At 35.6% G+C, this 16,862-nt stretch overlaps 3 protein-coding genes across 4 annotated transcripts; 1 reads left to right on the top strand and 2 right to left on the bottom strand.

Annotated features, from left to right (window-relative positions):
- The first annotated feature begins 281 nt into the window (after positions 1-281).
- LOC123197397 (ABC transporter E family member 2) lies at positions 282-5,089 on the top strand. Its single transcript, XM_044611688.1, has 13 exons — positions 282-427; positions 524-658; positions 1,100-1,185; positions 1,267-1,364; positions 1,441-1,558; positions 1,642-1,731; positions 2,194-2,498; positions 2,598-2,793; positions 2,869-3,054; positions 3,167-3,436; positions 4,175-4,420; positions 4,503-4,636; positions 4,731-5,089. The coding sequence occupies exons 2-12, from the start codon at positions 556-558 to the stop codon at positions 4,620-4,622; spliced, it is 1,818 nt and encodes a 605-aa protein (XP_044467623.1). The 5' UTR covers positions 282-427; positions 524-555; the 3' UTR covers positions 4,623-4,636; positions 4,731-5,089.
- Positions 4,847-8,355, bottom strand: LOC123197554 (pentatricopeptide repeat-containing protein At4g19220, mitochondrial). Its single transcript, XM_044611871.1, is given in 2 exon segments — positions 4,847-7,011; positions 7,014-8,355. Coding segments are annotated over 2 exon segments (2,799 nt in total). The 5' UTR covers positions 7,648-8,355.
- A 106-nt stretch (positions 8,356-8,461) lies between these two features.
- LOC123197396 (arabinosyltransferase XEG113-like) lies at positions 8,462-15,729 on the bottom strand. Of its 2 annotated transcripts, none has more exons than XM_044611687.1 (13): positions 15,288-15,729; positions 14,209-14,505; positions 13,897-14,102; positions 13,596-13,701; positions 12,659-12,915; positions 12,360-12,495; positions 11,915-12,009; positions 11,768-11,821; positions 11,086-11,199; positions 10,347-10,445; positions 10,136-10,255; positions 9,032-9,118; positions 8,462-8,937 (listed from the first exon to the last, which is right to left on the bottom strand). In XM_044611687.1, exons 1-13 carry the CDS (start codon positions 15,466-15,468, stop codon positions 8,770-8,772), a joined length of 1,920 nt encoding a protein of 639 aa, XP_044467622.1. In that variant the 5' UTR covers positions 15,469-15,729; the 3' UTR covers positions 8,462-8,769. The 2 variants fall into 2 exon arrangements, with proteins under 2 accessions (XP_044467622.1, XP_044467621.1); XM_044611686.1 differs by having other exon boundaries at positions 15,282-15,725.
- Between the last annotated feature and the right edge of the window lie 1,133 nt (positions 15,730-16,862).

The following is a 16,862-nucleotide window of genomic DNA, read 5'->3' as shown; positions in this document are numbered from 1 at the left end:
ATGATTTGATTTGAGTTATATCAAATATTTATTAAAATGATATTGATTTTTTAATTAATTATAAACTTAAATTATTAATTTGAATTATAAATTAAGTTTTAAACTTGAATTGAATTTTAAATTTTAATTCAAGGTCAAACTAAACTTCAATTATTTTTAATTTTCTTTTAAAAGATTTATATTAAATTTAAATTATTTAACTTTTTTAATGCAGAGGAGGGCGTGTGCACTGTTGATAGTCTTGGAGGCAAAGAATTGACCCATATATAAATTCAGCAAAAAAGCAAACCGACTCGGATCCAAATCCGATTCACCTCCAACTCCGAAAAGAAAACCCTAAAACAAAGTTAGCGTAATTTTTAGCTTCCACACACTCACAGAGAGAGAGAGCGTTCCCGGCACACGTCTTCTCTCTTCCATTACAAAGGTGTTCTTAAACTCCATTTTTTTTGTCATCTTCAAATTCTGTAGTTTCATTTTTTTTTTTAAAGTATTTGATCGGAAGTCGCATTTTTTAAAACAGAAGAAAAAGAAGAAGAAAATTTATCCGAAGAAATGACGGAGCGTTTGACGCGTATAGCTATAGTCAGCTCTGATAGATGCAAGCCCAAAAAGTGTCGTCAAGAATGCAAAAAGAGCTGTCCCGTTGTTAAAACCGGTCTCTTTCTATCGACCCCCTTCCCTTTTTTTTGATTATAGAGATTTGCTCATTAAACTTCATTATTTTGATCGCGCCATCGATAATCATCTTGATTTTTGTTTTTCTTTTTAAATTTTTTTGTCGTCCATGCGTTGTCCTGGTGCCGTTTGTTTAATTTGATGGACTTCTGCTTGTAATTTGCTTACATGTTCAGCTAATTGAATGATCTCTGATTGAGAAAGTTGGTTTTTCCTTTTCGTCTTGCCGTGGGCTTGCAAAGTGGGAACTTTTATTTTATCCTAACTTTTTAATCGGTTTCTTTTTTATTTTAAATTATTTTGTAACCTCTCATGTTAATAATTTGATGGGAATTTTATGCATATTGTTGTGTTATGATGCTATTTATATGTATCTATTTATGGATTTTTTTTTCTCTTACACTTTCTAGAAAATGTGCAGGTAAATTGTGTATTGAAGTTACTTCTGCGTCTAAGATTGCCTTTATTTCTGAGGAGTTGTGCATTGGATGTGGTATCTGTGTTAAGGTTTGTAAATTACATATGGGTTTGCCTTTGTATTTCCCTGGGAGCTCATGGTGCTGAGTGTTTTTTCATATGCTCATGCAGAAATGTCCATTTGAAGCAATCCAGATTATCAACCTGCCAAAGGATCTGGACAGAGATACAACTCATCGATATGGCCCCAACACTTTTAAATTACACAGGTTAGTTCATGACTGTTCTTCCTGGAATAGTCAGATTTTCTTTTCTTTATTTTGAGATATTGCGCCATTGGTGCAGGTTACCGGTACCAAGGCCTGGTCAAGTGCTCGGCTTGGTTGGAACCAATGGTATTGGGAAATCAACTGCCCTCAAGATTTTGGCTGGAAAACTCAAACCAAATTTGGGTCGTTTTAATGTAATATGCTAAATCATCTTACTCATAAAATTTTCATTGTGGACACCTGTGATTGACATTGTAGTTTTACTCTTTTCTGGCAGAATCCTCCAGATTGGCAGGAAATTTTGACATATTTTCGAGGATCTGAGTTGCAGAACTATTTCACTCGAATTCTTGAAGATAATTTGAAGGTACCCTTTCTTTGCCTATATTTTTGTGTTTATGGTTTGTCTTATCTATTAAGTAGGTATATCATGTGAAGTACTGTGTTTTGATGCAAAGGCTTCATTGGAGGTCCTATGCTACAGCCAAATTCATTTAGGGATTGATATCTGTACTCTTGACAATTCGGGGTGTAAGTTGTGTGTCTTTTTCCATAGTCATGGTCGTATTGTGTTTTCTCCCTCTTAAATAACTCAGACTTGCTCAAATGTGAGAATAAAGATTATGATGACTTTATAATACCCTAAACATAAAAAAAAACACCGAAATCACATTTTTGTGGTTTAATTTACCTACCTGTTTTCATTCAATTTGAATTAGGAAGTTGTGTGATGAGTTTTGGGTTTGCCATCATTTGGTAACTCTGGATATTATTAGCTGTTTTACTGCTTTTGTATCATCTCACCAAAGATGCATTTATCATTTTATAGGCTATTATAAAGCCTCAATATGTTGATCACATCCCAAAAGCTGTTCAAGGCAATGTGGGGCAGGTGCTTGACCAAAAAGATGAGAGGGATATGAAGCAAGAACTTTGTGTAGATCTTGAGCTAAATCAAGTCATAGATCGTAATGTTGGGGATTTGTCAGGTGGAGAACTACAGAGATTTGCCATTGCAGTTGTTGCAGTACAGAATGCAGAGATCTATATGTTTGATGAACCATCTAGTTATCTTGATGTTAAACAGAGGCTTAAAGCTGCCCAAGTTGTTCGATCCTTGCTCAGACCTAATAGGTTTAATTCTCACTTCTGCTATTGTTTCAAGTCATCGGGAGTTTTTATTGTTTTTGAGATTTAAATGAGATTGATTATCGTATTTGCACTTTGCTTCAGTTATGTCATTGTTGTGGAGCATGATCTTAGCGTCCTGGATTACCTATCAGATTTCATTTGTTGCTTATATGGGAAACCTGGTGCGTATGGAGTTGTAACCCTTCCCTTCTCTGTTAGAGAAGGAATAAATATTTTCTTGGCTGGATTTGTCCCTACTGAAAATCTGCGGTTTCGTGATGAATCTTTAACCTTCAAGGTATCCATTTATTTTTCTGGCTGTACAACTTCACAGATATAGATGTTCTGTCATTTGCTTGTTTGGTTTTTCCAGGTTGCTGAGACTCCACAAGAGAGTGCTGAGGAAATCGAGACATATGCCCGATACAAATATCCCACCATGTCTAAAACTCAAGGAAATTTTAAGCTTCGTGTGGTTGAGGGTGAATTTACTGATTCTCAGATTATTGTAATGTTGGGTGAGAATGGGACTGGAAAGACAACCTTTATTCGTATGCTGGTATTGTTACGTTTCCTTTATTTTTTATTCTTGTATTAGATGACTTTGTGAATTGTTATGGGTAATATCCTCTTGAAAAAATGAGTAATCTATATTTTGTCTAAATATGTAGGCTGGTTTATTGAAACCTGATAACATAGAAGGTTCTGACGTGGAGATACCAGAGTTCAATGTCTCTTACAAACCTCAGAAGATCAGTCCAAAGTTTACATCTACAGTCAGACATCTGCTGCATCAAAAAATACGTGATTCATACACTCACCCTCAGTTTGTGTCAGATGTGATGAAGCCTCTACTTATTGAACAATTGATGGATCAAGAAGTTATAAATCTCTCTGGTGGAGAATTGCAAAGGGTTGCATTATGCTTGTGCCTTGGAAAGGTAAATGTTTTGACTTTTTTAAATAATGGAACTGAGGAAGGTAGAAGTGTCTTGTTGAAGTGATGATGAACTATATGAATATAGGATAAATGGGAAAGCAGTAGGGTGAAGGGATTTTGTGCATATTCAATATTAACATTAATGGACCAAAGCATTCTTAATCTGCTTCTGCAAAAAGTTCAGTGGGATATCAACATTATGTTCTCATACTGTTAAATTTGTCACCTTGTTTGTTTTTAAGATGAGTGTGACATGCTACGATTTGTAGGGATGGTTGTAAAGTCCTGACCTGCTAGGTGTTGTTTGAAAACTGTTATTTGAAGTTTCATTGTTTGTAGCTATTTTCCAATCTTTAGTAACATCACAATGATTTTTAGAAAAACTCAAAAGGGATTCATTTTTAGAGTTATATTTATTAAGTGATATTTATTAAGTGATATACATATATATACATATATATATATATACATATTGTATGTATGTATGTATATTCAGCATGTGTCATATTACTGGAAATGTTTGGTTATTCCTTGTGTAAATGTTGTCAAAAGTCTTTGCTCGGGCTTTTGTTGAATGGATTAATATTTCAATTTAATTAGAAGGTTCTGTAAGGAAAGCAAGTCAGGGAAGCATTCTTAAATAAAACGTGCTTAAAGCTCCAGTGATACTTTATGTTGACTCTGACAAATATATCTTATTTTTAACTGTAGTCTAATTTACTGTTTGCTTTTTATGCAGCCTGCTGACATTTATCTGATTGACGAACCTAGTGCATATCTTGATTCTGAGCAGCGTATTGTTGCTTCAAAAGTTATTAAGAGGTTTATCTTGCATGCAAAGAAAACTGCATTTGTGGTTGAGCATGATTTTATAATGGCCACATATCTGGCAGATAGAGTTATTGTTTATGAGGGAAAGCCTTCAGTGGACTGTATTGCAAATTCTCCGCAGTCATTGTTGACTGGAATGAATCTTTTCTTATCCGTGAGTTTCACAAACCCTCTCTTCTCTCTACACATGCATGAGATGTAAGGACTCACTGTTATTGTTTTATTGCACTTCGTAGCATCTGGATATCACATTTAGGCGGGATCCAACCAATTACAGACCAAGGATCAACAAATTGGACTCCACCAAGGACAGAGATCAAAAAGCTGCTGGGTCATATTATTACCTGGATGATTAAAATAGTATCAACAGGTTCTTGTTTAACCTGGTTGTCTGCCTTTTACTTGATTGTACCTTCATGGATGAGGCACTGTGAGATCACTGATTATTCTGAATTCATTTGCAGTTATTCTGGATAAGTTAAAAGCATCAATGTCAGCTTCATATTGGATTTCTGCTGAAGTGGAATCAGGATGGTGCTACATCGCAGTTAACGAGGTCTTCTCCTGTGGAAGCTCAAGCTCAGTTTTTCTTTGAATGAATCTTTAGGCCCATCCATTGATGCCGCCCCCTTAGTATATTTATGGTTTTTGTTTCACCAAAGTTTTGTTTCATGGCTATAGGCCAGTGAGTTTGAATGTTCTTTATAAAATGTTGAGAAACAGAAAAATCAATTTTGGGTTGTATTACCAGCAAAAAGTTACATCGTTTGCAATTATGTCCTTGACCAACATCAATGAGACAGTAACCTGCTGTTTTCCTTAATTTTTTATGATGAATTATTTCCCGTAGCTCCACTGCATCTTTCCATTGTCCTGAAGCAACACGCATATTAGCCAATGAAATGTAGTATCCGACATTTTCAGGCTCCAACTCAAAGAGAAGTTGTGCTACTTTTTTCCCCATCTCCATATCTCCATGATAGTTGCAAGCACTTAGCATGGCTCCCCAAACACCTGGTTTGGGTTGCTCTGACTTGTTTGTAATGAACTCATAGGCTTCATGGAGTTTACAAGCTCGACCGAGCATTTCAACCATGTGTACATCGTGCTTGGTTACAGGTTCTACTTCATATTCCCGCATATGGTTGTAATACCATAGGCCTTCATTCACCAGCCCTGTGTGGCTGCAAGCTGATAAAAGACTGATGAATGTGCTTTTGGTTGGTCTGATTCCATAGTTGCACATTTCATGAAACACTTCAATTGCTTTTCTACCTTCACCGTGGAAACCGTATGCAGAAATCATAGAATTCCATGCCGCATTTGATTTTTTCCCTGCATTTTTTAAAATTTTGCAAGCAATATCCAGTCTTCGACAATTTCTGTACATATCCAGAAGGGCTGCAGATATAAAAGGGTTATCTTGAAATTGCATGCGAATTACACATCCATGAATTTCCCTTCCATGTCTTAAAACTCCAAGTTGACTGCAAGCAGAGAGAACACTAACAATGGTGATATCATTGGGTTTGAACTCAAGCAAGCGAAACCAATCAAGTGCTCTTATTTCAGCCTTATTTTGAGAAAAAGCAGAGATCATGCAATCCCACGAACATAGATTGCGATCGGAGCTCAAAATGAAAACCAGCCTAGCACTCTCAATATCGCTGCATCTGCTATACATTGTGATTAATACATTCAGGACGCGAGTATCTGACCCTATCAGAGATTTAAGTGCAAGACCATGAAGAGATTTGCCTTGGGAGGCCAGCTCAAGCATTCCACTAGCTAATATGACATTGAAAAGGGTAACTGAATCAAGGCTGGCATTTCCTTTCTGCCTCATCATGTTGAAAGTTTCAAAGGCTTCTTGAAAATGTCCATTTCTTGTGCAGGCAACAATTACAGTATTCCAACAAGATGTATCTCCTACAAGTGAAATTCTTTGCAGCAATGGGAAAGCGGCCATCAAGTCTCCACAATTAATGTACATGTCCATGAGGGAATTAACCACAAGATTATCATTCTAGAATCCCACCTTTAACTGCCAACAGTGAATTGATTTACCGAACTTCAGGGATTCAAGGGAATTGCAAGAAGGAAGAATAGCAAATAGAGTTGATGTGCTGAACTCTGAAGAGAAATAAAGCATTTCCTTAAACAGGCTCTGAGCCTTTTTTGAATCTTCATTTTGGATATACCCAGAGATCATTGTGTTCCAAGTCACCAAATCTCTTATGGAAATGATACTGAACAGTAGCTGAGCCTTCTCTATACAGTTGCATTTTGAGTAGAAGTTCATAAGGCTGTTCATCACCATTTCATCACATCCCATTAGTCTCCGCATTGCATATCCATGTACACTTCTTCCTTCTCTCAAAAGCATAAATTCAGCACAAAGCGAAATTATAGTAACTACAGTGGTTGCATCAGGTCGAGCAAACCCCATCAACTGCATCTCAATAAGAAGATCAAATGCTTCTTTGATCTTACCATTTGAAGCAATCCCATTAATTATTGCATTCCATGAAACAACATCCTTATGTCGCATACCCTGAAACACTGTCTCTGCAGCCTCAATATCTCCACACTTTGAATACAATGAAATGAGAGAATTGGCAACTGAAATGCAATTGCTTTCCTCATAACCGAACTTAATCCCCCAGCCGTGAATAACTTGACCGTGGCTCAACTCACCAAGACAAGTGCATCCTGCAATAGCAGATGACAAACTCACACAATCAGCTCGTTCCCGGAGAAATTCATTTCCTTAAAGTACAACAACGACTGCTCAGGATGATCATTACTAAGACAACCACTCATTGCTGTATTCCAAGACACAGTATCTCTGCAATTCATCTCAGCAAACACACACGCCGAAGAATTCAGGTCACCACATTTTGCGTACATGTCCACAAGTGCATTGTAAAGACAACAATCTGAAAGCATCCCACTCTTTATGCTTTAAGTATGAAAAATCTTTCCCCTTTTTAAGTATTTCGTGCGAGATAGCGTCGAAACGACAATCAAAAGAGTTGTGGAATCAAACCCAGTTCCCTCTTTAATCATCTCCACAAAGAAATCCAATGCCATATTAAAACAATGATTCTCAGTACAGGCACTGATCATAGCATTCCAAAAGACCACATCCCTATCACAAGTTTCATTAAACAAACCCCACGAAGAGCAAATATCGCTAACTCTAGAGTAAGCTGCAAGGAGAGTCGTCGATGTTGGCAAGTGGAGGAGAAAACCTAACTTGAGGACTAAACAATGGACAGTTCTGACAGTCAAGACATGACGTGTTCCATTGGAAGGTTTAAGAAGATGATGAACGAAATGAAAGTCGGTGTCTTGACGCTGTTGATTTCTTTGCGACATTTTATCAAGCGTTTGATAAAAGTGGAAAAACGAGATGACTGAAGCACATATAAGTAGTGAGTTTTGGAGATACGAGGGCAAGAATGGTTGGGTTCAATGGGATTTTTGTGTTTGCTATGAACAATGTAAGAAAGCGAGTTATTGATCTCGTGGGTGCTAGTACGATATGAAGATGGTAATGACACTGATAAAGACCGTCTAAGCGAAGCAATAATTAAATGTACAGAAATGCATGGATGTGAATGATGACCGGTACATGATTTTTTGACGCATAAAAGTGAAATGGGCGACAACTCTTCGGCTTAAATAGAAACCATGATATAGGCAGCAATGCGAAAAAATCCTACGAAGTGGTTGGTTTGTGATGAGATTAAGGATGGGAAGTTACTCCAAGATTAGAGTGCAGAAATGAAGCATCTGTGGTATTGAAAAATGGTCGAGAGTTGGATCCATTTTCTTGTCGAGTTCAAAACGTGCTCGAGATGCCGCACGTGCAGGTAGTTCTTACCAAACCTCTGAAGGCCGCGACAATTATCCCTGATTAGTTCTGCCTCAAAGAATATAGTCAAGCCAAGCTCTGAAAAATCAATAGTGACTTTTAGCCTATCCAATGATGTTGATGCCTCAATAAATTGCCAGTTCTTCGAGTCAACCTAAACAGTGTAAATGTGAAATAGCTTCATGTTAGAAAAAAAAATGGGGTCCAAGCGTAGCCAAGAATTCGCTGTTCGCACATAGCTTGAGAAAGAGATGCTGTTAGCTGCAAAGTTGTGAACAAGTGCTTACTACAATAAATAATATAAAAGCAAGGAACTGAAGTAGATCATCTGCAACTCAGAATCTAAGTTACATTTCTTTTATTTGAAATTTTAAAAAGTTCAATATAACTCAAAAATTTTTCTATTGTTACCCCAAAAGGAGAAGATTCTCTAGATCAAAAAATTAGAGTCTCTGTCTGTCCTGTCCGTAGACATTGATAAAGCCCTCTTCCCCACCTACATATATAAATACAACCATCTCGCATTAAAATGTTTAGGAAGTAAACTAGCTGTGGACTATATTTTCTTCTCCCATGATATCGCACTACAGCAAATCTTTTAGATATCCTCACAGTGTAAGGCCTCACCAAGGAGGGTGATCATCCTCTGACTTCTGAGGTGGGATTGGCTTCCAGCCAGGTTTCTCATCCCAGTACATGTCATAATATATGTGTCCAGGGGTGCGGTTCTCCACACAGCACCATATGCCAACATACCGTTTCACACGTTTCCTGAATTTCTCATCTCTTGTCTAAGAATATTTTCAAGGTTAAATCAGTATATGGAAAAAGGGTTTTTGCAATCTTGATCTAATTAGAAAGCAATAATTAAGATAATAAACTTGCCTTGTCAGTGAAACCTGTGAAAGCATCCTGCATTGAAGAGAACTGAATGACTTTAACATCCTTGAAAGAGGAGAAAACTGTCTTGAACTGCATATCAACAATAACATCGTATATTATAATAGGTATTAAGTTAAACAACTTAACAAGCATACAGTCTCTATTCTGTGAAGGGCCGGTGAGGTTTAACCAAGTTGAGAAACAACTGATAAATGAATGCTAGCATAGCATATAAGCGGTTTAACATTGACTACCCACTAAATTTTAGAGTTGTAATGAAAGTAAAATGATAGTGCAATTAAACAAGCTCCCTCCTTATGCAATAGAATTAGAAAGTGACTTGAATTAATTATAGTACCATCATTGGAATTAATCTTTGCCTCTAGAGGTTTGATAACAAACTATTAGCATGCCAATTCTTCCTTGAATTCTTAAATTTATTAGGATTTGCACAAAGGAGACGTTTAATTTTTTTTTATTGAAGCCAAAGTGTGAACCGACTCAAGCTTCGTCTCAAGAATCACTTGTGAGCCAAGCATGGGTTCAACATCTTAGCCTTGCCAGGAGTCTTCATAACATCCCAGATATTACTAAGAAGCCAAATTAGTTTTGCCAGCTATATAATCAGAAATTACAAAATATTCAGCTAAAATATTTAATGTCACGACACATAGGTTTGCAATTGCATATTATATAAAAAGAAAATAACCAAACATGGTACTATTGATGTGTTTCAAGGGCAGATTTTGAAGTTTAACATGTTCAGTATGTGATTATGCTCAAATGCCAAGGTTTGAACAGAATGTTTATCGGTGCTTCATCAGAACCACCAACAAGTTAAAGAATTAGCATGAGGTGATCCAAGTCCCATTTTTCAGATTGGGAAAACATCATAATCAACATGTTTTTCCTACTTGTTTTTGCATTTTATGCAAGGTTACTATGGTCCAATCAGTGTGTGTCATAGAAATCCTTCATTGCACCTAAAACCATTGTTTTGACTTCTAAATGCTCCATAGGTCTTTGACATTATATGTTTAGTCTAGCTCAGGTTCTCTATTGATTAAAACAGATAATAAACATAAGTTTGTATAAAATCTAGAATACCATTTCTTCACTGCTATGTCTTGGAAATCTGAGTATTCCTGGCCGAGTTGTATTATTTGATGCATGACAATCGCCTACTCCGTCTTGACAAAGATGAACTTCGAGCCATGACTCTTTCACCTGAAGCAAATATCAAAAGCAAGAAGCTCCCACTAAGTGGCATAATTAAACACTGGCAACTATTCGTCTACATGAAGCTGATAATTGTTACCTGTTTAGGCACTGATGGATTGTCAAAAAATGAATACTCTCTGATACTGATGCCAGGGCCAAAATCCTCCACTGGCAGCTCTTGCAGCATCACATTTATCTGCAGTGCAGTGCACATATATTAGAGATACAAGGAAATCATTTGACAGGAAGAGGAAAAGAAGAGCACCAGAGAAAAAGGCAATATTAAACTTAAATATCTATAATTCATTTTCTGTATAATAGCTATACAAGGATTTAACTCTACTGGTGTAGTTATATTAATTAGTTATGGAAATAAGAAATTCTTTCAACCATTTCCCAAACTTCAATAAGAACACACCCTTTAAGGCATTTACAGAATTACAATGCAGAAAATGAAAAGTAGAGAAAAGACAGGTTCATCCAGAAGATTAGCACAATATTTAAGTTCATTCCAAACAAATGAAAGGAAATCAGTCTAATCATTATTTCTATCCAGTTATCTATTTAAATTAGCATTTGATAATTTCTTTAGAAAACTGAAATTTAGTTATGCAAGCCATGATATGGATTATCTTCAATGACAAGAGATGCAGGTAAGGCTAACTTCACCAAGAACATTCAGTTTCTTGTCAAGATAAAGATACAATTCGCCAAGAAAGCTAGATAAGTATCGATGTCAATGGTTACCATCAGAATTGCACATAAAAGTTTCAAATATATCATGTTTAGAGACAAGTGCAACACTTCTAACTATTGACTTAATAAAATAAAGGTACCTCAAATACATGGTCCAAAGGACAGACAAAAGGTTGTCTAGTCATAGACCCCACCAGAACCCCAGGATGTCCAAACCATAGCCTATCCAACCTGCACCAAAGTTTTGGCATGACCTGAAAAACACACAAAGGAGCAGAAAATTCAAAATGAAAATCTCATGTACTGTTGTATCAGCTGAATACTGCATTGTCCATATTTTATGATAGTACTCAACCTACAGTCATATAGGCAATGAGGTACATCATATTTACAGTATGCTGACATTCATTTAGAAGACGTATTCAATAGCACAGTCGTATGATAGTTTCATATTAAAGAATACTACCATTAAGACCTTTTCTACCATGGCAAACAAGAAAACAATTATAGTAAAATATGGTGATGTTGAGATTGATTAAGATGATGAGTTTTCATTTACCTAGTATTTTCCCTTTTTAGTGAGAAAAATATATCATATTAGCAGTTTAACCCAAATTTTGAGCTTGAATCAGACAATTACTCTGATTTCATCACCAATATGTATTTAGGTGTAATAGACAGATTTGAGGATATATGAAAGTCAATTGATGAAATTACAATATTGTAACGAGAAAATAATTTAGCTAATTTTCCAGAGAAAGCTGACACAATTTCAGGTGAGCTTGTCCAAATTTCAAGTTGCTGCCTGCCAGTAGTTCTCACCAGTGTACGATTCAACAATGAAGCAATAGCCAGGGCAGTCCTTATTTGTTTCATCTAAAAAAATATCAAGAATATAAATTATGAGATGAACATAAAGTAAGTAATCAATTTTCAGATGATAAAGGAAGTAAGTTAATACAAGCATACTTGGTAGTTCACAAGAGCAAAGTGAGATTCCAGATTATGTTCCCCATCCAGTAACAAACTCTTTGGAATAGATGGCTTAAATGACAAGAAGCCTCCTGCATAAGTCAGCCAGAGAACTTAAATTGCAGCTAAGATGCACACATCCATATGTCTAAATGTCAAGTTAAGAACTTCAGCTTTGGTGCGAATTTTGGTAACTTATGCTGTGGAAATACTTCATGAAAGACAAGGCTCCAATTGTTAAAATTAGCAAAGGAAAGCCAAAAAGGTATGATCATGAGTAAGATAGAAAAGATAGGGTTCAGCTTGACTTTGATACTGCCATGAAGTCCAACCCAAGAACTTGAGCAATTTAGCAGAGGACAATCAATGACATAAGTATCCACCTATATCACCTCACATAACATTATGGTCAAAAAAATCATGAAAGGTAAGAAAATATTACCAGGAGAATCATAATATTCAGGCGGATCATAAAAATACATGCCTTCCCGCAGTCGATGACGCTTTCCTTCAGTGCCAGCATACTGGAATGTGGTGTGCACTGCATATGGCTCCAACCTGAGTTGCTGATACATGGCCTGCCAGTATAGCATTAAGACTTGATAAATTCTAGCATCCAATTGGTTCTGTTTTAAGTTTGATGCATAATTACTAAGGAATTTAGTAAAAAACTCAAAACTTAGTATCAATGATAGAACATGGTAAGGCATCATTAGATCATGAACTAATATAGAGATCCACCTGGACAAAATGAGTATGCCCACTACAGAATATACTGGCTGGCAGAATTCCCAGCTTTAAATTTCCATCATAAGCATAAGCAAGTCCACTGTCCCCACTAACAGATGGTCCTAACTGCCTGCGAACAAGATCATTAAATCCATTTTGATCCCATATTTTGTCATCAGCAAGAAGCATTTCTTTCCATTCCTTTGCCAATTTCTTTGCAGACTCTGTTGGTCGCCAAAGGAAAATTCCTACATTATAAGCTGCGCCAACTGTGAGGTAAAGATAAAACATTGTTAGTGACGGTTTTTGACCATTAATGAAGGCTCATCATAACCATAAGATAGATACAAACATAAGATCTCAACAAGAGCAATTAAACTTGACACCTCAATACATACAAGCTGAAGCTTGGCCTAAACTCTGAAGGCTGTAAGCAGGTAAGCCAGCTTGCTCACAAAATAAAATTGACTCCCTCATTGTGTAAAGTCTTAGTGAAAACCATTCTAGAGTGGAGATAAAAAGGTATCCTAAGAGATAAGTTAACATTTTGGGACAATTTTAAAATTAAAACTAACTGCAAGGTAGCTCATCAATTCTAGTAAGACCCATTTTGGAATTGGAAACAAAGGCATCCTAAGAGACAGGTTAAGTTTTGGAACCACTTCCAAATTAACTCCAAATGGAGGATACCAAAAATAAGAATTTAATTTTTCACCCTCACTGAAAAGGTGGGCTGTCTTCAAGGTGTCTAAACTGAAATGAAGTATGGCAGACATATTGTCAACTTAATAAGTCAACAAATAATTGATATCATAACCATCAACCGAAAAATCTCATGTCTCATTAGTGTTCATAGGTCATGCTTGAGTAGAGTTGTGGCTAATAGCAACCATAAAGCAGAAACAGCGATAGGATTTGAAGTATAAAATCTTAAATGTATGATTTTCACCTTGTTGCCAAATGTCCAACCTATCATCAATCACTGTTGGTTCAACACTATCGCTTGAGGTTAAGATATCTGCATCAGGATACCGAGCAAGAAACGGAAGTGGATTCTGTTACATAAACAATGAAGGAATCAACACAAACTTTTGACCTATTACTACTCAATTTTGAATATCAGCGTAAATTCCCTCCAAACTTCTATGAATAGAATTCACTTATTCAATGGAAGATGCAAACAGAGATACATTATGAAATAAATAAGGGCCTGAACTCAACAGTAACAATCAGCATCCAATGGATGTTACCTTCAACCAAACCATGTCTGTATCACACATCAATAGCTCAAAACCGAAAGGAAGGACTGAGTCTATCAGAATTGCTTTCTCTCTGCCCATTTTATGAAAAGTTGGTGAGCCCCAGCCAACATCTAGCGTGCTCATATGGCTTCCCATATCAAATACTGGAACACCTTTCCAATACAAAGCCTCCACCAGTTTGGTGTCCATTGCACCTGTATGACAAAAAGTTAAATTCCACTTTTGAGCAATATTTAGTAAGAGTACAATAAAAAACTTACAGTCAAGCTAAAACACTGAATCTCCCACATAATAACTTACCAACAATGAGATTTGAGAGCCCCAAATCCGTCAAGTGTTTAACCCAAGTCAGGATGAAATCCATGAATGCATAGTTACCAAAAGTCATTATTATGACATTATCTTCTGCCCTCTGCGCAAGGAGTTCTTTTGTCAGTAAAAAGGTCTCCAGAGGTGGCATTTTTTTGCTTTTAGGAATCTCCCATATAGGCTTTGTCAAATTGCTTCGAGGTTGAGATACAGGTGGTGGTGTTGCACCCATTGCCATTGTTGTCCGGGAGAAAGTGGGTGTTAGACTTAAATGAGAAGAATCCACATCTGGTGATATATGTGAATGGAAACGGATTCAATTAGAGACAGATAGAAAGCACAGCAAGTTTGATATACAGAGGCAGAACATCATTCAAAGGGTTTTCCTTGAGAATCATGACATGAAAATACTATAAGATAAATTCTTGTGATTGTTTTAGGAAGCATTAACTTCTCTCGTTTCTTCCCAACTCATAGATACTACAAAACAGCGCAATTTTTATAACTTGTTTTTTCAAGAGCTACTAGCTGGTTAGCATGACAGACCTACCACAAAACACAACATCACGAACCAAAACAGAACATAGTTCAATTTTAAGGTCATTAAGCATCGGATGAAATACAACAGTTAGCTAAGATCTTGACTACTGTGAATAAAGGAAATGGGGAATTAGATTAATGTTATAATCCAACACACACACACACGGGCTTACACATGGATATTCAATTTTGATCAAACACAGAGCTATCGTGCCCACAAATCACTAACACAAAATCAAAACAAACTTTACAATTAAGTGCCTCTTTAAAAGTCAAACACACTTGGTACGAATAAAAATCAAAACTTTAGGGCATTCGAGTACCATTTCCACATTATCATTGGATTACACAATCAAAAACCATTTCAAGCACAAGAATCAAAGGATTAATTCAGACCCAGTACTTAAAACATTCCAAAACTAACATGCAAGGTCCAAATCCAAGAAAAATAACAAAAACACGAACTGGGTCAGCATTAATATCCAAAAAGAAAACAAATTGAAAACAAAAACAAAAGAACATACAGGGACCAGTAGAAGGAGCAGAAAGCCAAGTTGTGGAGGAGGCAGTGGTGGGTGACTTAGAGGAGTTAATGGCGGAGAAAACATAAAACGTCGAAACTAATATTCCGATAATCACAGTTACGTAGATCGCTTTGAACAATGGCTTCGAATTCGCAGCCTCTTGATACCAGTTTCTCCAATCAGCCATTGTGGTTATTCTGATTGAAAAGATGCAGCATTTATTATCAAATTGCCAGCGTCATAGAGATTGAGAGAAGTAAAAGTCCCAAACTATGATGCAGTTCTTTTGTTTTGAACCTTCTAAAGAATATGTGAATGAATCCAAGAGCTGACTCACTGCATTAATTTCTATGGTAACTGCTTGCTTTGTTTTTTAGCTTTCTTCTGAGTTTTTTCACATTCACCCCTGAAAGAAGTCTTAATTCAGAGGCTATTTCAACAGCTTTCAAACAATGATAATCACATTTCAAAGTTTACATGATATAATAATATGTTGAGTTTTAAATGTTTAAATCATCGTGGTTGATATTTGATTCAAAGTGTTAGGATTGCTTTTGAGTGGTCTGCTGGGTTCATACTTTTATATCAATAAAATTATTATTATTATTATTATTATTATTATTATTATTATTATTATTTGTGTATATAATATTTCTATTTTTAATATGCCTGTGAACATAATTGGCAAATACCATAGTAGGTAAATTTCTAACATTGTTGGTTCTTATGAGAATTAAGTGATCCTGTAGGTGGGATTTGATGAACACATTTCAGAGTTTATATGATATAATAACAAATACGTTGGAGTTGCCATATGTGCGTTTTAAATGTTTCAATCAGCACGGTTGATACTTGATACCAATTACCAGACCAAATTAATAATTTTGTATTTGACAGGTCCATTCGGTTAATATTTTAATTTATCTTTTAATATTATAGATAAATCTCAATTGAAAAAATATAAAATAAATATTAAATAAATATAATATTTCTAAACGATAATAGGAGAGTAATTAAATAATTTATGTTAGATTATAAAATTTAAAAATAAAATAATGTTGTATTATGATTTAAAATAGATAATATTTTGATAATTAATAAAATTATATCACTAAAATATTATAAATAATATCAAAACTATTTTTAGTATTCTATTAAATAATAGTGGGACAAACATTAACACGAATATTATCATGAGAGACTATGTTCCAATTTAATTAATAGCCTGTTGGTTGGACTATTTGATCAGTATATTATAACACCAAAGCTTAAACATAACACAGTGCAGAAGAATGCACTTATTTGTTACCTTTTGGAATTTTAGATTATTATTTTGGAAACTTAAAGACTTTGATTATATATTGTTCATCTTTGCATAATTCATGAATGGTGAGTTGGATTTTGACTTGCAAAGTTCAGTTCACTTGGTGTAAATATAATTCATGGTATTAACATCATTACAAGTACATTTTTAGTCCTTGAATTGGGTTAGGTGATGAATTAAGTTAGATGAAGCCAAATTTTAGGACTCTTTTATTGACTTTTGAATCTCATAAGGCTAAAGGACTATTTCCCACCCAA

The sequence above is a fragment of the Mangifera indica genome, chromosome 15 (genome assembly GCF_011075055.1).
Source record: "Mangifera indica cultivar Alphonso chromosome 15, CATAS_Mindica_2.1, whole genome shotgun sequence".
NCBI lineage: Eukaryota > Viridiplantae > Streptophyta > Magnoliopsida > Sapindales > Anacardiaceae > Mangifera > Mangifera indica.
This window is presented reverse-complemented; position numbering and strand designations above follow the sequence as displayed.